The sequence below is a fragment of the Rattus norvegicus genome, chromosome 19 (assembly GCF_021556685.1).
Source record: "Rattus norvegicus strain SHRSP/BbbUtx chromosome 19, alternate assembly SHRSP_T2T, whole genome shotgun sequence".
Taxonomy (NCBI): domain Eukaryota; kingdom Metazoa; phylum Chordata; class Mammalia; order Rodentia; family Muridae; genus Rattus; species Rattus norvegicus.
In genome coordinates this window covers 53,821,727-53,843,630 of record NC_141552.1, presented here as the reverse complement: position 1 = coordinate 53,843,630, position 21,904 = coordinate 53,821,727, and the positions used below count along the sequence as shown (strand labels likewise).

Below are 21,904 nucleotides of genomic sequence, written 5' to 3'. Positions count from 1 at the left end.
CCCCGTGTGTCCCTCGGGGACAAACAAAGCATGTCCAGACCGTAACAACCTATGAACATTGTGAATTGCAGCTTTGCCCATAATTACAAAACCCTGGGAGCCACTCTAACAACCATTAAGCGACAAATGCAGAAACAGATTGTTGCACAATGGGCCACTGCTCAGACAGGAAAGGAACAAACCACCAACACCCTCACCAGCACGGCGACTCCTCAAAGCATCTGCCAAGCGAGAAATAACAGGACAGTGAGAATAATGAACTATATGATCCCACTATAGAAGATTCTGGAAAAAGTCAACTCTAAAGATAGAAGGCAGGGTGTGTGTGTGTGTGTGTGTGTGTGTGTGTGTGTGTGTGTGTACGTGCTGGCAGGAAGACTGGCTGCAAAGAGATCCAGGGAGTGATAGAAACATTCTACATTTTCTTTTTTTAAAAAAGGTTTGTTTTATTTATGTGTGTGTGTGTCTGTGTCCACCTTGTGAGTGCAGGTGCCCTTGAAGGTCAGAAGAGGGTGATGGTGGACTTATAGGGAGTTGTAAAAGGCCCAGCATGGGAGCTGAGAATCAAATTCGGGTCCTCTGCAAGAACATCAAGTGCTCTTAACTACAGAGCCAACCCTCCAGCCCCAAATAGTACAGGTTTTCAAACTTGTCCACTTGGCGGGTGAGCTTTACTTCATATCAACTGTACCTCAATCAGCCTTAAAAAAATAGCTTCAGGGAGGTTGACTGGAGAGATGGCTCAGTGGTAAAGAGCATTGACTGCTTTTCCAGAGGTCCAGAGTTCAATTCCCAGCAACCACATGGTGGCTCACAACCATCTGTAATGGGATTGGATGCCCTTATCTGGTGTGTCTGATGACAGTTACAGTGTCTTCACTCACATACACAAAAATAAATAAATACATCTTTTTTTAAAAAATCGCTTCAGTAAATTAAAATAAGCAGTTGATGAGAATGTAGCCATCATGGAGACAAAGGAATCATGCAGAGCAGGAGATTTATGACCCATGACAACCGCAGAAGAAACAAATAATCCGGGGCTGGAGAGATGGCACAGCAGTTTAGAAAGCTTGCTGCTCTTGCAAGAGATCTGGGTTTGGTTCTTTTGGTTCCCAGAACCTGTATCAGAAGGTTCATAATCACCTGTAACTCCAGTTCCAAGGCATCCAGTGCCTTCTGGCCTCACGGGCACTTGTCTATACATATATAACGTAACACACACACACACACGCATATATATTCACACACATGCACATATACACACACATATATGCACACACATGCACACACATAAATACACACACATACACACATTTATATATGCACACACAAATATGCACACACACACATATATATTCACACACACACATATACACACTTAGGCACCTGCACACACACACACACACACACACATACATAGTGAATAAATTAATACAAAATTTTTAAAAATCACATGCATGGATGTTTAGCCTGCATGTACGTATGTCTGTACACCACAAGTGTGAAGTACCAAAAGAAGACAGAAGAGGCAATCAGCTCCTCAGGAACTGGAGTTACAGACCGTTGTGAACTCTGATGTGGGTACTGGGAATTGAACCCAGGTCCTTTGGAAGAGCAGCCTCTAAGGCCTTTATTAACCCTAATCACATTCTGAAAGCCCCATCTCCAAGTGCCATCATATTAGTTGTGATGGACTTCAACATACGAATTTTGAGTGACAACTTTAGAAAATAGTAATTTTATATGTGTGTGTGTGTTTGTGTAGGTCATGTGTGTGCAGGTGCCCATGGAGGCCAGCATGGGTCCTTTGAAATTCTAGTTTATTGTGAGCTGCTCAATATGGATGCTGGGAACGGACCTCTGGAACCTTGGTCCTCTGGAAACACAAAAAGTGCCCCTAACCCTTGAGTCAGCCCTTACTTTATCTTGTGTGTGTGTGCGTGTGTGTGTGCACATGTGCACACACACCATGGCTCAGAGGACAACTTATGGAAATCAGTTCTCTCCTTTGACGCACAGGAAAAGTTCTTATGTTGTCAGGGTTAGTGGTGGCGAGCATCCTTACCTGCTGAGCCATCTCACTGGCCCGGAAGTGACTCAAACGTAGCATCGTAGTTCTTAACATGCTATGGATGAATGGACCTTGGAAACACGGTGCTAAGTGAAAGAAGCTAAGGGGAAATGGTGTGTGCCATGCAATTCTATCTATATGACATATCCTGACCAACCCAATCCATAGAGACAGAATATTAGCGGTTGCCAGAATTAGATAGGAGACCAAACAAAAAGCAAGTGCCAATGAATGATTGGTTGGGGGAGGAGATGGAGTAGTTGGTCCTGTGATAAATTCATGCCCCAGAGTAGAAATCGTATTTCTTCCATAGGAAGGGAGTAATGGATGAGATATTTCTCAGAAATATAGATGCTGGGGGGCCAGGAACATAGCTCGGTGGTAGGGCACTTGCCTAGGGTGCATGAAGCCGAGAGCTGCATAAAACAGGTGTGGTGGTGCAAGGCTGTGATTCTAACCCTTGAGGGTGGAGGCCGAAGCCTCAAAGAGTTAGTTCAAGTTTATCCAAGTCTGAGGCCAGCCAGGGTGGTGTGAGGCCTTGTCACAGAAAGAGGAAAGGGAAGAGAGGAAGGAGGAAGGCAGAAAAGAAGGAAGGAAAAGGAAAGAGGGCTGGCAAGGTGGCTCGGAGGGTAAAAAAAGCAAGTGCCACAAAAGCAGGATGGCCTGGATTGGATGAATCTTTGGATTCCACAGTGGGGGTGAGAGAATCAGTTCCACATTTGTCCTTTGTCCTGTCATCTCTGTCATCTCTGTCTCTCTGTCTCTTTGTCTCTCTCTGTCTCTCTCACATACAGAGACATGTAAATTTCTCACATACAGCACATTTAAAAATAAAAAAATAAAAATAAACAAAAACAAAAGCAGATATGGAAACTGTAGGCGAACCCTGACTAATCCACTGGCCCAGGGCCCATGTTTATATATTTCGCTGGCACCCCTTATTTAAGGTTTCATCTAGCCCAGCTAGCCAAGGATGACCTTGAACTCTTCATGCCCCTGCACTGTACCTTCCAAGAGTGTTACCACCCCCCGCTGTCTGCTTTAGCTGTGTCTTAGTCTCAGGCCCATTTTCTTCCACCTCCTCCCTGTTTAGAACATCTGCTGATCCAGCCCTGAGCCCTGAGCTCACTGCCTGAGCCTCCTACATTCTTAAGGGGCCATGGCTTAGTTCCCAGGAGGAAACCGGGTTGGGAGGGGAGGGCCGGATATGGCTTCGGGCCAGTTCCCTCCTCCTCTAGGTCTTCGTTTCTCATCCCTAGGATGTGGGCTTGGAAGAAATGTCTCTGAAGTCTTTTGGGGCTTGTCCTACTTAAAGACAAGTGGCCAGGCTAGGCAGGTGACCCAATACACTGTCCCCTAATACTTTTAGGTCATGCCTGGCCTCTTTGGGGGAGAAGAATGTTCCAGGTAGGTGTAATAGATGGGTTGCAAATATGGCCCCAATTGTTTGCTCACACCCATCCATGGCCTAACAATGCTGTTCTGTTCCTTTCAACAGAAAGTAGACTCTTACTTCCCCAAGTGACAGAAGTGGTTGGTGTCATTGTTCTAAGTCTTGGATTTAGAGGGCCTTGACTCTTGCTCTCTTTCCTGTAACTCTGCTTCTGCTGTGAAAATTTAGCCTAGGCTATCCCTATGGATGTGATCCCAGTGAGGCCTACCTAGATCAGCCAGCACTCTGCAAACTCACCAGCGTGAGCGGGCATACCCTGCATCAGCCAAACTTGGACTGGCTCAGCTGAATCCAGCTTGAACCAGCAGAGTCCACCCTGGGCAAGCTGAACCTAGTTTAGGTCTGAGACCCCAGTCAGGATCAGCAGAGTTCTCAGCGTGTCCTGGGTAGAGCCGTGGAGTTTAGCCTGCATCAGGATTAGTACGACAGGCACAGCCTAGACCAGATGAGATCAACCCAGATTATCTGAGCCCAACCTGGATGATCCAAGCCCAGACAGGAGCAGACGAGCTCAGTAGGTATCAGTCAAGCCCACTCTTGGTCAGTCAGTCTGGGTCAGCTCATCCTAGCCTGTAGATTGTGAAAAACAAACACCTTTCACCTCTATTGTATGGTAATTGTCCCAGAGCTGATGGAAAGCTTCCTGGGAACATCCGACATTCTTTGTGTGTCTTCTGTGCTGCCAAACTGGCTCCAGAGCTCAACCACCAGGACCCTAACTCAGATCCCAACTCCCCCACCCCCAAACCTCAGAGGAGGAGGCTCTAGTGCTCAGGCAGGGAGGGAGGGATGGGAAAGACCAGAAAGCACAAGGGAGGGGACAGTGAGAGGGTCCTGGTTTGCGTGGACAGCTAAAAACAGGAGTTCCTTAAAAAGAAAACAAAAAGGGGTTGGGGATTTAGCTCAGTGGTAGAGCGCTTGCCTAGGAAGCGCAAGGCCCTGGGTTCGGTCCCCAGCTCCGGAAAAAAAAAAAAAGAACCAAAAAAAAGAAAAAAAAATTGAGTCCAAACTGTGGGCTATTATATAGCACAATTGGCAGAGAGCTTTGTCCCATGCTTGTGCTTTGAACCCTGGTCACACATAAGAGGATAGCAGTAGCCACCCCCTGCAATGCCAGCACAGGAGGCCTGACCTGGAGGAACAGAAGTTCAAGGCCACCTTGGGGGCTACATACTGAATTTGAAGCTGTGTCTGGGGTACATACATAGACCTTGTCTTAAAAAAAGAAACACCAATAAGAGCCGCCTCCACCCCAGTTCTCTGCAGATTCCGAAGAATGAAATAGTCATTATAGTGGCATTATAGTCAACGGCAGGCCTCCTCCTGTCCCCTCCCTTTCCAGATACAGGAATTTAAACAAACAAAAGACCCCAAACGAGCAAAAACAGCTATCAGCCAGGTATGCTAGCACATGCATTTAATCCCAGCACTGGTTGAGGCAGAGGCAGGAGGATGTCTGAGTTCAGCACCAGCCTGGTCTCCGTGCTGAGTTCCAGGCTAGCTAGGGCCACACTGTCTCAAAAAAGTGTCACACACTTTGTCTCAAAAGCAAAAACAAACAAAAACCACGCTATCAAGGGCTGAGGAAGGGTAAGAACTACTCCACTTACCTAGCAGGCTCACAGCCCTGCATTTAAACGTCAGGACGGCAAAAACAAACACACCCAATCGTAGCTGATCCCTCCTGAGTCCCACAAGCAAGTCCTTGCTTCCATGGAAGATTTAGCTCATACACCCCTTCTTCCCCACCCTGTCCCCGTCACCTGCCCTCTCTCTGACCCCTGCCCCCAACCCAGGACCCTGGAGTCATGACTTAGTGAGGTTGTTATTTTGTTTTTTGTTTCTGTGACTTTGAAACCGCTCTTCTTCATCGTGGAACTATGCTGACCGCTCCACCCTTTTCCATGTTTTGTCCTTTCTCTCCACAAGTTTCCCAACAATGCCATGCCGTGAGCCCTGGGGGTGGGGTGGGGTGGACTTGGGAAGATGTGCATTCTTCATCCACCTCCATCCTCACCCCGAGAGACAGGGGCAGAGACAGAAATCCAGGCAGGCTCTGCCCTGCCGGGATCCAAGGAAGTCAATGTTGAAGGTTCAGGGATCATGGTTTAGATCTCACTGCCAGGGCAGGCAAGGCCTGTGGGCTCTAAAGTAGGACTTCCTTCTGCTACTGGACAGTACGTTCTGTAGCTGCGATAAAACACCATGACCAACTAATAGAAGGAAGAATTTATTTTAATCTATGGTTCCAGAGGGTTAAGAGTCCATGATGGGGTTGGAGAGATGGCATTGTGGTTAAGAGCACACTGACTGCTCTTCCAGGGGACCTGAGTTCAATCCCCAGCAACCACATGGTGGCTCACAACCATCTGTAATGGGATCCGATGCTCTCTTCTGACATGTCTGAAGAGAACAGCAGTGTACTCACATACATTTAATTAATTTAAAAAAAGAGTCCATGATGGTGGAGTGTAGGGAGACAGGCTTCTAGTGACATGCTCCCTCCAGCAAAGCCACACATAAGCCTCCCCAAACACTGCCAACTGGGACCTGGTATCCTAATATCTGAGCTCATTCAAACCACCACAGCCAGGAGCCCGATTTCTTCAGAGCCTTTACTCCAGATCAAAGCTCGTCATCAGATACGGTGCCTTTCTCTTGGCAGCTGCCTTGGGGTCCTTCTTGCTTCCCCATTTCAATGAGACTCAGAGAGAGGCCACAGTGTGGCATGTGGTTGGTACATGCGCAGCATGAGGTTGGCTGTGCCTCTTTCCCCCACTCGACTTCTCCACCAGAAACAGGCAGACCAGGATGCATGGTGAGGTTCAATGCTAGAGTCCCTTCTGAACGAAGAAGCTGCAACAGGACTGGGGGCATGGCTCAGCAGGTAAGAGCTTTCACTGTGCACACATGAGGGCCTGCATTCAAATTCCTAGTACCCAAGCAAAACAAAACCAGGCTCAGCCATATCAATCCCAGGGCTGTGTCAGTGTAGACAGGAGACTAGCTGGGCTGTTCTGGCAGACAGCCTAGGCGCAGGCTCAGCCAGAAACCCTGCCTCAGAGAAATAAGGTGGAGAGTGGGAGATTGGACACCCAACATCTCCTGTGGCCTCTGCGTGTGCCTCTGGGCATGCACCTGCACACACAGAGAGAAGGTGCAACAGGAGTGCTTCTATTTGGACCTGGTGGAGAACCTCTTGGTTGCGTGTGGCTGTGTGAGGAAGCATGGGAGAGCTGAGGACTAAGTAATGGTGGTGGATAGCCCAGGTTTGTGACTGGCGTGCAGAGCCCCAACGGTCTAAAGGACAGTGGGACATTATTCAACGTTACAGAAGGACTCAAAAGAGATGGAAACCTCGTCCACACCAAAATAGCCTTCTTCAGGCTCATCAAAGACCAGGTAGACTCAGATGCTTCGTTATTGGTGGGTAGACACACGGTGATCTGTCCATATAAGGGACTGTTCCTGAGCATGGAGAAAGAGAAAACTATTAACGTGCACGTCAACATGACAGCACCCAAGTTCACCATGTCATGCATTGGTGCAAAATCTACACTTCAAGATTGCATTGGTGTGGCATGGTGGGGTGGGGAGTGCTGGACAGGAAACAGATGGGTTGCTGTAGGACTGCTGTGGAAGGAGCATCCCTACAGAGCAACAGAGGTGGGGTGTTTGGGAGGAAGAAGTGTTTTATTGATGGATTACTGTAGTGGTTACATGCCTCTATGAATTTGTCAAAAAAATTATATAGATAAGATATATCGATACATAAATGGATATGAGATTCCGTAAGCATGCACAAAATAACGAGAAGCTCTCGTTGGGGCTGGGGATGTACTTGTTTACAGTGCTTGTCTGGCATGCATGAAGTCCTGGGTTCCAGCTCCATCGCTGTGTAAACAGAGTGTGGTGATGCATGCCTGTAAGTCCAGCTCCCAAGGAGGTACAGACGGGAAGATCAGAAGTTCAAGGTCATCCTCGGATGTATAGCCAGTGTGTTTGAGGTCAACTGGAGCTAATATGAGACTAGGTCTTGGTGGAGGGGGCATAGTTAGTATTCATAATGAGCCTGTAATAGGAAGGTCACCAGGGTGGGATGGGGAAGAGGAGGAGGGGCAGGGAGAGGGTCAGAAGAGGGAAGGGTCCAGGGTCTTAACCCAGGGTAATTTTGAACAATGTGCTTCATTGTATGTGGCCTTGCCTGCATTGGAGGATTTGGGCATGAGAGCTAGCATGTCTGCTTTGCAGTTTTGTTTCGGACAGGGTCTTGCTATGTAGCCCAGGCTAGCCTTAGCCAGGAATTACTTGGGCAGGCCAGGCTGGCCTTGGTCTTCCTGCCTCCTAGCTTTTTCTTTGCCGGGGCTTGACCCCAGGACTTCCTGTCTACTCAGCAAGCTCTCTACCACTAAGCTGCTCCGGGGGCCCAAGGGTCAGTTTGGTACTTTCTCTGCAAGGACAGAGAAGCCTCCCCCACCACACCTGTTCCCACCAGGCCCTCAGATTGTGGCCATTTGTCCTCATCCAAGGGAGGGGAAAACACACAGTGAGAAACTGAGTTTCCCAAGCCGGCTCTGCCAATGACCACCTCCACCTCATCTGCAAAATGGAACCACAGCCCACAATTTGCTGGGCCCTGTGTCGACTTTCAGGGCGACAGGCCAGTTTGAATTCCTCACACATGCTTTTTCCCCCCTTCCTCTGTGTAGACCAGGCTGGCCTCAAACTCAGAGATCCACCTGCCTCTGCCTTTGCTAGGATTAAAGATGGGCACCACCAACCCAGTCTTTTGTCTGTTCTTTAGAGATGAGTCTTGCTGTGCAGCTCTGTCTGGCCTCTCCGTCCTCCTGCGTCAGTCTCTAGGGTGCTGTGACTACCCTGTTGTGTGCTACACCTGGCTCTGATATTTATTTATTCGTTTGATTGCTTGTTTATTGGCACAAGTATGCCCCATGCAATATTCGCTGTCTACAACACTACACGTCAAACACCTCACTAGAAAGAGTGTTCGTTTATCTGGAATTCAAATTAAACCGGTCTGTCAGCTTTTACCTCACAGGGGACACAGGTGGGTGACAGGAAGGAACTAAATGGCGGTGACTGCAGGGTGGGACATCTTCTACTCCATAATCTCCCCTGAAGCATGTATTGATTGGATTTGACCGGGCATCTCACCTCCTCCAGGCAGCCTCCCAGATTGTGAGCTCTGCTGCTCCTTCAGTCCCAGCTCAAGGCTGTCAGATTTGTCAGACTCACTCCTTGGTTCCAGGCAGTCATCTCCTATGCCTTGGCGTCATCTCCTATGCGTGGAGACAGGGCTGGGTGTCTCAGTACCGACAGCGGGGACAGTGTGCATGGTGGGTCTTCCTTTCCTGGCTGGTGGCTGAGTGGCAGCGATACTCTTACATAATCAGTCTCTCTCTCCTCCTTCTTTTTCCAGAGCTAGACTTCACACTGAGCAGCTGCAGTCGGGAGAAACCAGAGAAAGCGCCACCCAGCCCCAGATTCCAAGAGGCCTGCTGGGGACTCCCTTCTCTTCCTCCTCCTTCTCCTCTCCCTCTTCCTCCTCCTCCTGAGACCCCAAAGCCACTGTCTCACACCACTTCCTGAGCCGCAATGGAGCTCCCAGCCACCGCCCCCTGGCTGTCCTCCACCCTGACAAGCAGATAGGGCGGCCGGTAGCTACCCCAGGAGTACCTGCCCCCTCTCAGCCTGGGGCAGCCCTTCCTGGACTTGGTGGCCACCTTTGCTGACCTGAGGCCATGTAGGCCCTGGCTCAGGCTTCCGGATACACTGCTGGGGACAGTGCCTCTGCTCTCAGGGGGCACCCAGTGCACCATCATGCCCTGGGGACTCGCCTGGTTATACTGTGAGTACTGGGGGTGGGGAGTTGTACCTGGGGATCCTGTCCTGGGAGGCCTTGGTGGGTGGGTGGGTGGTTCTACTGTAACCATAGCAACCAGGGCAGTTCTTGCTGGTAAGAGGTTGAAATGCTTCCCAGAAGGGTTGCAGGCAGCCTCAGGGATGGGGGGGGGGTGTCCACAGCCACCCTCTGCTCTGCCTGCTCTGACCTCAGGCTCAGAGGTACAAGCTGGGTGGGTGCAGCGACACAGGATGGGGCAGGCACTGGGGTGGGTGGCAGCTTCTCACCTCTGCGGTCTCATTGGCTCTGGAGAGCAGGGTGGGGACAGAGGTGCTGGAAAGAGGCTTTCCATCTTTCTGGGTGTGGCTAGTGGGGGGCGGGGAGGGCACAACACGTGGGAAAGAAGAGGCCTGGAGAAGGTAGCCAGTTCCCCTGTACCCCTCCCTCCATAACGGGCCAAAATTAAAAAAGCAGGAAGAAACAATACTCCTGGTAAAGAGAAAAATGAGTTGAAATGAGGACAGAAATTGGGAAAGGACCTGCTGGGGTGTGTCTGTGCCTGCTGGGTGGGAGCCGGGTGGAGACCCTCACAGATGCCAAGACTCAATGGCAGCCACAGGGCTACTGGTGAGTCATTGTCATGACTTGACATGACTCTCATCCCCACTGTGACTTGAAGTTAGGCACCCAGGAACTGTGTACCAAATAACTGAGGTGGGGGCTTGGACCCACAAGGCTTCTGAGAGGAGCCGGGCACGTTCTGTTTCTGGTGTGTGGATCCTACAAAGGTGAGGGACATTCAGAATGGGTGAAGGACCCAGCCAGACCCAGTGTTCTGGAAGCTTTCACACCTTAATGGAACGTGGGTAGAAGTATGGATGAGGGTCCTCTCGAGGACTCAAAGGCTAGGTGGTATTCTGGTAGGGGTAGGAGGATGGGGACAGTGTCCCAAGGAGAGAGACAGTGTGCAAAGGAGAGAGTTAAGGGTCAGTTCCTGAGGGAGAAGTGATTACATTTAAAGATTTAGTGTTATCGTTTTTAATTATGTGTGTGCATGTGGATATGCACAAGTGAGCTGGTGTCCTGGGAGGCCAGAGATTAGGTCTCCCTGGAGCTGGGGTTATGGCCATCTGGCATGGGTGCTGGGAACTGAACATGGGTCTTCTAAAAGAACAGGAAGTGCTCTGAACCTCTGAGGCACCTGTTCAGCCCCAAATGATTTCATTTATTTACTGTGTGGGAAGGGTGGGTGCACATGGTGGGGGGGGGGGGAGGAGAGTTTGTTCTCGCCTTCCGACATGTGAGTCCTAGGGATTAAACTCAGGTCCCGGGTTGCCAGACTTGATGGCAAGTGCCTGTATTGGCTGAGCCATCTCACCAGGCTCACCTGAGGGGAAGTGAGACTGGAGAGGCCTGGTGGAAGGAAGGAGTGTTTCAGATGGCATCTCTCGGGACTTGGCAGGGACTGTCTGTAGGGAGAGGTTGGCAGGGCAGGGCCCACCTTACAGGGGTTCTGAGGGACCTGGAGGATGTCAGATTATCTTAACATCACCACAGATTTGTGACTTGGCTCTGTCAATGTATTTTCCTCCTAGTTCTGGGGACTAGAGATCTGAAATTGGGGTGTCACTGGTCGCCATAGTCTCTGAAGGCTCTAGGAGGGGGGAGGGTTTTGCCTCCTCCAGCTTCTGGTGGCTCCTGGAGTTCCTCGGCATGTGGTGGTATTACCAGTTTGCACACTGTCCCCATCTGCAAGGCCTTTCCCTCTGTGACATCTTTCTCTTGAAACACCAGCCATTGGATGTAGTTCTCCCTAAGCCCAGGACAACCTCACGTTGAGAAACCTCTGCTTTAATTACACCTGCAATGAGCCAATTTCCAAATAAAGCCATTCTTAGAGTGTAGGTGAATACGAGTTTGGGAGGGGGATGCTATTCAACCCATTTTACAGACTCACATTGGTCAGTGGGGATGGAGGTGACAAACTTCATTTACCCTGCTAGAAATGGCTACCTTGTTGCAGGGGGCACATGTCCCCCTCTCCTCCCACCAGTGTCTGGGACAGGTTAAGTCTTCTACCTCAGCTTGTGCTTCTAAATCCTGGTTCTTGTCTCTGGGGGGAGGGGACAGGAAAGCCTGACCAGGTCAGTGGGACACTGGTTGTGTGGCTCCTAGGATGCAAGGGTGACTGCTAGCTACTCCTGAGTTTTCAGCTACACTGTCCCTGCCTGGTCCCCGCGTCTCCTGGTGGAAAAACACACTTGTAATTAGAAATGGCGGACTGGCTGCAAGGGTGTTGCATCTGGGGGAAGGCAGGTTACCTACGGACAGGCTTTTCAGGGGTGGCCTGCATGCCTGCCATGCTAGGCTCAGGTGCTGTGGTAATTCTAAGATCCTGTCATAGTTTGCCTTCTATTGCTGTGCTAAAACACCATGCTTAAAAGCAACATAGTGAGGAAGGGGTTTATCTCGGCTTATGGTTGTAGTTCACCATGAAGGGAAACCGGGGGTGGGGAGGTGGGGGTGAGGAGGTGGGGGTGGGGGCTGACATAGAGACCATGGAGAGAACAGCTCCTCACTGGCTTGCTATCCGTGGCTTGATGCTTCTTATACCAGACAGAACCACCATCCAGGGGTGACTCTTCCCCCTGCGGGCTGAGCCCACCCCCCACCTCAATCATTAACCACGAAAATGCCACAGAGTTGCCTATAGGCAATCTGATGGGGGCATTTTCTCAACTTAGGCTTCCCTTCCTGGATAACTAAGTCTAGCTGGTATCCACAGGGCATGAAACCAGCTGGGACAAACCTGACTCCTATCTTAAGGACACATTGGGTAAAGCCATAGGCCCCTACAAAGCAGCATGATCCGTGGGGCGGGACCTGGTGCTTGACAGGCTACAGTGACTGCTAGGCTGCTGAGAGGAAGGAAGACCCATTATGGATTGGATAGAACACCCCAGCCCAAGAGGTGAAGGCTGTTGTTGTTGCTGCTGCTGCTGCTGCTGTCCCTGTGGACCAGATGTAGCTGTTAGCATTACCAGTTTGAGTGTCACTCGGGTCCACGGTTCCTAGTGGCTGTCATCTCAGCCTAGCGCTTTCTCCACCTGTTGGATCAGAAACGTGGAGAGGAGTCGGTCCACCCATACCTTAGCCAACTCCCTAGGGACTCAGATGCCCCCTCCCATTTCCATTCCCAGAATCCACCTCTCCCTTCAGGTGTGAGGCTCAGTACCCCCAGATCATGCTGTGGTTATAGCTTTAGCTCTTCATTTTCCCAAGATGCTATGACCTGGCCAGGTGATGAGTGACCCTGGCAAGTAGTACTAGTGGGGAACGTCCTGGGTTGGGGCAGAAGCCTCAGATGGTTTTAGGAGTGGGTAGACTAGGTGTGGGGGCCCAGCACTGTGTTTTTTGTTTGTTTGTTTATTTAAATGTATTTTACATTTTATTACAAAATAATAATTTATTACAAAATAAAATGTAAAATACATTTAAATAAACAAAATAAAATGTAAAATACATTTAAATAAACAAACAAAAGGGGCTTTGTGTGTCACAGTGCCTGTGTGGAGGTCAAAGGGCGGTTTGCAGGAGTTCTCTCCGTCTACCACGTGGTTCCTGGGAGAATTGAACTCGGGTCATCAGGCTTGGTAGCAAGCCCCTCTACCCACTGAGCCATCTTGTAGGCCCAATATTGGTCATGTTTATTTGCTCCTTCAGCCCAATACTGTGTTCGGTGCATGGAAAAGATTGATTCTTACCAACTTGCCTCCTTGTAAGAAAGTGGTTGTCAGGGTTCTGCAGAAGCTGTGGTTTGTATGGAGAGCAGGGCCTGAGTTGATCCAAGTCTCAGGGGAAACAGAGAGTGCTCCTAGTACTTGGTCCAGCAAGTGGGGACAAGCAGGGTGGGCCTGGAGAATGGGAAGAGAAGCCAGTGGAGATACAAAGACAGAAGCCTTCAGTGTGTCAGGAAGTGAGAGGAAAGAGATCCAGCTAGAGATGTCTACTTGTTACAGATTAGGGAAGTAAGAGCCTGCCTGGCTGTCTTGACCAAAAGGAAGAGGGAAAAAAAGAAAAGAAAAGGTTAATTATTGGGCTTGACAACATCAACAGTAATAGATACTAAGGTGGGCATGGCTCGAACCTTTTATCCCAGTACCCAGGAAGAAAAGGCAGGTGGATCTCTGTGAGTTCAAGCTAGTCTGGTCTACAGAGAAAGTTCCAGGTCAGCCAGGGCAACAACTGACGGAGATCATTTAAGAATGTCCCAGCGTGGGATTGGGGATTTAGCTCAGTGGTAGAGCGCTTGCCTAGGAAGCGCAAGGCCCTGGGTTCGGTCCCCAGCTCCGAAAAAAAGAACCAAAAAAAAAAGAATGTCCCAGCGCGTAAGGATGAGTGTAGCGCATAAGGATGAGTGTAGCGATCTCCCACAGATACCTGGCACAGTTATTTATTTGCATCCTGTTTTTCAAAGCACAAGCAGTTGAAGCCACCCTTCATGCGGTTGGTATCATTGGTTCCTGTTTCCTCAGGAAGGTCCCCGAGCATATCTTAGATATTCCCCAAAGCGTACATCCCCATGAGTAGCCTCCCCCGTCAATAAATAAATCTTAGAGGAGGAGGATGCCGCTTAAGTCTTTGTCAGCAGATCTTTCCTGTTTCTTTCTAGTTTATGAGTTTAATGGGTCAAAGGTTGTAGAGTTTAAATCCATTTCGTTATTAAACAGGCCAAATGTATTTCCAGGCTGAGAACTCTCTTGGCAGCATCGGGATTATTAAAATGAAATCATCTTCATTTCCTTGTCCCTGGTTGGCTTGGTGTGTGTGTGTGTTTGTTTCTCTGATTTCAGACTAGGTCTAATTGCTTTCATTTGAATTTGTTTCTTTCTAGTAAGATTGGCCCTTTGGGTATCTGCTGCTCCTTCATGTTTCTTTCATCTACTCGATCCCTATTCATATTTATTGTAAATTCTCTCAACTATTCCCCTCCCTCTCCATTCAAGGGTACAGAGTCCAAGGGCTGTTTTTGAGGTCACAGTGACACCTAGTGGTAATGCCTGGTACTGTCTCAAAACACTGCCCTTTATTGTTGGTTGGCCCAGTGTAGGAGGTCTGTTTAGCATCTCAGAGCCATCAGACTGGAAGGAGCTAGGAGATGGTACATCTAATGAAAAAACAATCGAGCTCTGAAAACTTGTCACTCCAAAGGGCTGAGAGGTGTCTTGGAACCTGGATGATATACTTACCCAAAGAGCAGGAACTAGGGGAGATTGGAGACTATACCTTGGGGACTCTCTGACCAGGGCGGGGTTCGCTTGCTACTCCAGGTGACAAGTCCTCCTTAGGGCTCTGCGTGCGCCTACCTTTCCCATCAGTACTTGTTATCCTTGGAAACGGATGATAGGTGATACAGCTATGCACACCAGGTGGAGTACAGACACAGTGCCTGGCGCTCATGGGCTCTTGTTGGGTATGTCCCACAGGTCTTGGGATCCTACTTGACGTGGCTTTGGGAAACGAGAATTTGGAGATATGGACTCTGGCCCAAGATAAAGAATGTGATCTTACAGGCTACCTTCGGGGCAAGCTGCAGTACAAGAACCGGCTTCAGTACATGGTAACCAGGGGAATACTAAAATGGATCCCTAGTCCCAAGCCCCAAGGTTCACCAGGAGCAGAGCTCACTCCCACCTCTTATCTGTGTCAGCCCCAGAGTTACAGTTACTCTCTCCACCCTTCCCTACCACATAACCAATGTGTGTCACTGTATCTCTCCCCACCATCTCCCTCCCCATCCCCCACTCCTCAGTTGACCTTTAAGTCTACTTCCTTATGGCTTTCATCCTGTAACTCTGAAAGGCCTCTGGGGACTCCATGGGGGGGTCTTAGGTACTTATTAGTAGGGGAGACAAAGGCCTTCAAGTCAGAGAATTTGGTTCCTTTTGGAAACTGGTGTGGCAGACTTTCTGCATGGCTGGGTTAGTTTCTATTCTGCTTTGTTGTTGTTGATTTTTGTTTGTTTTGTTTTGCTCCTCCTCTTTTACAGATGTTTGTATCCCAGACCAGCCTTGAACTTATTACTTATAGAGGATAGATGACCTTTAACTCTTAATCCTCCTGCCTCTGCTTTCTGAGGGCTGGTTCACAGAAGGGTGTCGCCACTCTGCCTAGTTCACACAGTGCCGAGGCCTCATGCAAATCCAGGGCCCGAGTCCAATTCCCAGAACCCGCATAAAGGCAGAAGGAGAGAACCAACTCCTGAAAGTTATCCTTTGACGTCCACATCTGTGCTGAGAGGGATGTCTACGCCTGCACAGACAGACAGACACACACATACACATACGATTAATAATAACAATAAATAATGTGTGAGACTCCAGGCTTATTGATATTCAGTGTATTCACAGAGCTGTGCAAAGGTTAACCTTTGTGAGCATCAAATGAACCATATTCTTTACTTCCAAAGTACTATGTCTTCCCGAGAATCCTGGGTTCATACCCTGGGCCTAAAACCAGCTCTTACTGGACTTGTGGATCTGATCTCACCCTTCCCCCTACCTCCTTTGTCCCAGAGGAAAGAGAGCTGTCTTTTAGTCCAGTTGCCCAGAGCTGTCTTCTCAATAGAGGACCTGTCTGTTGTCAAGCTGCTAGGCTGGGTTCCTCTCTTGGGGGTCCTGTCTAAACAGTGTCTGCCTCGGATCTCACAGTTTGTTCCTGTTCTTCTTCAGAAACATTACTTCCCCATCAACTACAGGATTGCTGTGCCTTATGAGGGGGTACTCAGAGTGGCCAACATCACGAGGCTGGTGAGGACCCTTCCTGGGATGGGGAGCTGCGCCTTGCCTCCTATGATGCCCTCAGAAGCATGTGGGTCTTGGCAGGTTGTCCTACTGACCAGGGGCCTTTCCCTAGCCACTCAAGCCAGCCTGCCACTAACCTAGGCCCAAGGTTGTCTGGTGGCCACTGTGGGTGACTGAAGGCTCCCAGGCAGTGGCACCTTCTGTGGGGTAGGGGAGTGGTTGGTGCCCAAAGGCCTATGCTTGCGCTTCACCGATGCCTCCTGTCCCTGCAGCAGAAGGCCCATGTGAGTGAGCGAGAGCTGCGGTACCTGTGGGTCTTGGTGAGCCTCAACGCCACTGAGTCTGTGCTGGATGTGCTGCTGGAGGGACACCCATCCTGGAAGTATCTACAGGAGGTTCAGACATTGCTGGAGAATGTTCAGCGGAGCCTCATGGTGAGCTGTGTGCTTTCGCTTGTGGGTCTGACAGGTGCTGGCAAAGGGCTACGAAGGGTGAGGTCTACCATGTGCGGAGCATGGGAGACATGTGAGGGATGGGGACAGAAAGGATTTGGGACCCTGTTTCAAGCTTACATGGGAGCTCTTTTTTTTTTTTTTAAAGATTGAGTTTTTTTTTTATTATTTTATTATTGTCATTTTTTATTTTATAGCCCATTGAGTGCAATTATTGCTGCCCACTGTTCACCACCAATGCTGGCCTTGTACAGGTGCTGTGAGGTAACCAGAGCTGCAGTACACTCATGGGTGCACCAGGCATCTCCATAAGACAGCATTATTTATTTGCTTTTTGAAAGAGTTTCATTCCGAAGCCCTGCCTGCCCTGGAACTTGCTGTGTAGATCAGACTTTGCCTCTTGTGTCCTGAGTCTTAGGCAAGCCAGGGAATCCTCTGACTTCATTTTTGCACCTGAAAAATGAGGCTCTTCTAGAGAGGGGAGAAAGAAGGGAAGGGGGCAGGAATATAGTGAAAATTTTGGTTTCTTTCTTTCTTTTTTTTTTCTTTTCTTTTTTTTTTCGGAGCTGGGGGACCGAACCCAGGGCCTTGAGCTTGCTAGGCAAGCGCTCTACCACTGAGCTAAATCCCCAACCCCAAATTTTGGTTTCTTTAAAAACACAGAAATATTCTACAAATGTGTTTTCATTTTAATTCCAAGTATGGAAGGTGGGGCTGCTTCAGACTGTCCACAGCAGTGACTATGATTTGCCTCGTGCTCTAGCAGAGGCATGATTTTGCCAGCTACAGACAGTTTCTACGAGTGTGTGATGTTTGGATGGATGGATGGATGGATGGATGGATGGATGGATGAATAGATGGATAGATGGATAGATGGATAGATAGGTAGATAGATAGATGGATAGATGGATGGATAATGGATGGATGGATAGATAGATAGATGAATAGACGGATGGATAGATGGATAGATGGATGGATAATGGATGGATGGATAGAAGGATAGATAGATGGATGGATGGATGGATAGATGGATGAATGGATGGATGGATAGATGGATGGATGGATGGATGGATGGATAGATAGATAGGTAGGTAGATAGATAGATAGATGAATAGATGGATGGATAGATGGATGGATGGATGGATAGATGAATGGATGGATAGATGGATAGATGGATGGATGGATAGATGGATAGATGGATGGATAATGGATGGATGGATAGATAGATAGATGAATAGACGGATGGATAGATGGATAGATGGATGGATAATGGATGGATGGATAGAAGGATAGATAGATGGATGGATGGATGGATAGATGGATGAATGGATGGATGGATAGATGGATGGATGGATGGATGGATGGATAGATAGATAGGTAGGTAGATAGATAGATAGATGAATAGATGGATGGATAGATGGATGGATGGATGGATGGATGGATGGATGGATGGATGGTAGATAGATGGATAGGTAGAAGGGGTTGTTTTGGCCACCTGGTGGTTAGGTGTGGTTTGTTGCAGTTTGTTGAATAGTCATGCACAAAGAGAGGAGAAGAAGAGATTAGATATCCTGATGGTGGGCGAAGATCAAACTTGCCTCAAGGAACTGACACCCTAAGCAGCAGGAAGTAGTCTACCGATATCACCGCCCTCTTTCCCCTCTGCCCTTTTTTTCTCTACTATTTAGTGTTAGGGGGCAGAGAAGGGTGGAAGAAAAAAAAAAGAACCCACAAAGTAGTCAAAGGTTCAGTTACAAGGGGGGATGGCAGGAACTTTCAGAGTGTTAAAACGGTTCTGTGTAGCTCGGTGACAGTGGACCCACGGCACTATGTTTCTATCAAAAACCCATGGAGGGTGAGCCATAATGACTATGACTTGAGTTTAGAAAGAACACGGGAAGGAAAAGAGATAGTGTGATATGATTATAACTGGCACACTGGGGGCTAATGAGGGAAGATGTTAAGTGCAAGGCCAATCTGGGCTACATGGCGAGAGCCTGTCTCAGAAGCAACCCTCAAAACCATTTGATCACCCAACCAAAAAGCCCCCCGAGCGGTAACCTGACAGACATGTCCTTGCCTCCTCAGGCCCTTGCTGTACACCTGCTGGGACACATACTTGCTCCTCTGCTCAGCCAGCTGCCTGGCTTCCCCAGCCCACAGCCAGATCATTTGACACCAGCTGGGAGTGTCTGATGATGAAAGGGTTGGGGACAGGCGACTGTTTTTGCAGCTGTCTGGAACTTCTCCTGGGATGGCTCTCCCAGTTCCTCCTAAGAAGGTCACAGGGATTTGCCCTTTTGTGCCTGTGAGCAAGATGGGTGTCCTGGGCGAGCGGACTGGCTTGAGGAAGAGACCGTTTCTGCCTTTGTTTCACTCATTGAACAGACTCCAGAGAGGCTCACGGGAGTGAGGCTGAGCAGGAGAGTGTGAGGCCCCGGTCCTCCGATTCTGGTCCTGGGCTCTCTGACTGAAGCTGGGCATAGAGATGGTTTTATTATTCAGATGTAGTTGGGTCTCATCCCTTTTCCTTCCCCTCTCTGCTGCTGGTGGTTTAGCCAGAGTGCTGGGTACTCCCTCTGCCGCTTACCCAGCTCTACAGTCAGATTTTTGTTTTGTTTTGATTTGTTTTATTTTTTGGCCTAGAACTCAATCTGTAGACTAGTGTAGACTAGGCTGGCCTTGAATTCACAGAGATCTGCCTCTCTCTGTCTCCTCAGTGCTGGTATTAAAGCCACACACGAACCATCTCCTGGCTTGCAGTCAGCCTTTAATCTTCTTCCTAACACTGTTAACTGTCTGTGATGTAACTTTGAAGATGGATTTCACTTACTGCCTTTGTCCAGGAGAGGGTGATGTCAGAGGTCAGGTCCTGGGACCCAAATACTAGGTGTGTTTTCCCAACGGTATAACCTTGAACAAGTTGTTTCACCCCTGGGCTTTTAGATCATCACTTTTAAGCCTGGATCTTTTGCAGCCATAAAACAAGGATTCAGCGACTTTGTCCTATCTCCTCATCCATTGGAAGACATCTGGATTCTGGGTTCTGCAGTGTCCTAGTCTTACCTCCCAACCCCAACTTACTCTCGCTGTTTCCTTCAGAAACTGGGCCTGGGACGATCGCTCAGTGTCAAGAGCACTTGCTGCTCTTGCTCTTGGACCCTAGGGTCCAAGTCAGCTGGCTCACAACTGAAGCTCCAGGAAGTTCAGCAGCTCCTACTGGCCCCCATGGGCCTTCACACATACACGGAGCACACACGTGTGTATACACACTCATATGCATACATAAGAAAAACTAAGGAAAGAAAAGGCAACTGAGAAAACAGAGTGGGGGCTAAGGCAAGAGGGAGCACACATCGCATCATAATGTAAAGCCTGCTGCCTTGACTATTTTTAGTGTACAGTGTGGCGGTGTTAATTACACTCACGGGGCTGTACGTCACCCCCATCCATTTCTGGCACATTCCATCACCTCACGCAGAAACTGTATACATGAAACAGTCTTTTCTCGCCTCTTTCTACCCCCAGTAACAACCTGTAATCTGTCCTTTTTCCCATTACGTATTTACTTTTTCCTTCCATACAGTTTCTGAGATGGGTGATATACCATTTCTCCTTTCGTGTCTGCCTGCGTGTATTTGATAAAGTTTTCAATGGATAAACTTTATCCATTATTTGGACAAAGTTGAACAGACTGATCCCGAGGTTGGCAAGCTGAGGGCGGCAGGAGATCTGTAAGTTTGGGGCCAGCCTAGGCTACATAGCCAGACTTTGTCTCGGAAACAAAACAAGGACCAGGAGTAGAGAAGCGTGCTTAACCCCAGCACCCAGGAGAGGCAGGTGGATCTCTGTGAGTTCAAGGCTAACCTGGTCCACATATTGAGTTTCAGGCAGTCAGATATATATAGTGAGAGATTCTGCATATATATATATGTGTGTGTGTGTATATATATATGTGTGTGTGTGTATATATATATGTATATATATATATATATATATATATGCGTACACTGTAGCTGTCTTCAGACACATTAGAAGAGGATATCAGATCTCATTGCAGATGGTTGTGAGCCACCATGTGGTTGCTGGGAATTGAACTCAGGACCTCTGGAAGAGCAGTCAGTGCTCTTAACCACTGAGCCATCTCTCCAGCCCCGAGATCCTGTCTTAAAGCAACAGCAATGGGTGAAATAAAAAAACTGACCACCTTTCAAAACAAAGCAAAGTCAGTGAGGTTCATCCACTTGGCTCGGGGTATAGTTCAGTGGCAGAGTGCTTGCCCAGCATTTGTGAGGCCCTGAGTTCAAACCCTGGCACTGACAAAAAAAAGTATTAATTTCTGGGTCATGGGGTAATGCTATGTTATGTTTGTATTTTTTTTGTTTTTGTTTTTTTGAGGAAGCACTGGTGAGCTTTTTCCAGTTTTTCCTTTAGTTTTATTTGTAGGGTCAGGGTCTCATTTTGTGTCCAGATTGTCTTGGGCTTATGTTCTCCTCCCTCACCTTCCTGAGTGAGGAGTTACATGCATGTCCCCATGTCCAGCTTTAGGCTGTTCTTTGGTCTTTGGAAGACTGTCTCCTGCCTGCTGTTTCTGACTTTAAGTGTCTCTGGTGGAGCAATGGCCCTTAGTGGCAGTAGCTGTCGCTTGGCAAGGGAACATATATGTCTCAGTCATCTTTATCCTTCCAGACAGGGACAGGGCTGTGGGAGGGGCCCCTCCATCACCCTCTTTCTGCCGTTGGCTATGACTTTTCTAGGCTGCTCTGAGTCAGCTTTAACTGGCTGACTTTTAAACCGAATTGTGTTCTCTCATACTGGAAGCCAGAAATCCAGAATCAAGATGTCTCAGGGCCAACTGGCCCCGAAAGGTTACTTGGTTCTTCCACACTTTAGTGGTGCTACATATTCCTTGGCTCTGACCTCTGTCTCACTTCTCACATGGCTCCTGCCTGGCACCTCCCTGTCTTCATGACCTTCCACTGGGGCTGAGGATGTAAGAGTTGTTCTAACATGCATAAGGCCCCAGGTCCTATTTCCAACACTGGCAGAAAAACACCAATTAGTCATTGGGTTTATGATCCTCCCTAAATACACAATGATGTAAACTTGAGAACCCTAATTATGCTGACTCAATTTCCAAAAGGGGTCACATTCACAGGTATTTTAAGGGTAGGACTAAAGGTATTTTGGAGGGCTTGGGCATAAAGTTTAGCCCAGATGCTTCGTCTGAGTTATGGATGCCTTTGGGTAGGTAGCTCA

The 21,904-nt window shown here is 48.6% G+C and overlaps 1 protein-coding gene and 1 long non-coding RNA gene across 9 annotated transcripts in view; one reads left to right on the top strand and one right to left on the bottom strand.

Moving 5' to 3' along the window:
- Il34 (interleukin 34) overlaps positions 1–21,904 on the top strand; it is a 64,575-nt gene that overhangs the window by 40,537 nt on the left and 2,134 nt on the right. For 3 of the 7 annotated variants that reach the window (XM_087595009.1, NM_001434595.1, XM_087595010.1), the window contains 4 exon segments: positions 8,968–9,396; positions 14,877–15,010; positions 16,122–16,199; positions 16,466–16,627. In XM_087595009.1, the coding sequence (XP_087451135.1) occupies positions 9,369–9,396; positions 14,877–15,010; positions 16,122–16,199; positions 16,466–16,627 (402 nt within the window). In that variant the 5' untranslated portion in view covers positions 8,968–9,368. 7 annotated transcript variants of the gene reach the window in all.
- On the bottom strand, positions 5,738–9,615 carry LOC134483366 (uncharacterized). 2 transcript variants are annotated; one of them, XR_015644153.1, is made up of 3 exons: positions 9,424–9,615; positions 8,703–8,827; positions 5,738–6,995 (listed from the first exon to the last, which is right to left on the bottom strand). It is a non-coding gene; the product is annotated as an uncharacterized LOC134483366 (long non-coding RNA). The 2 variants fall into 2 exon arrangements; XR_015644152.1 differs by having other exon boundaries at positions 5,746–6,995; positions 8,703–8,910; positions 9,424–9,590.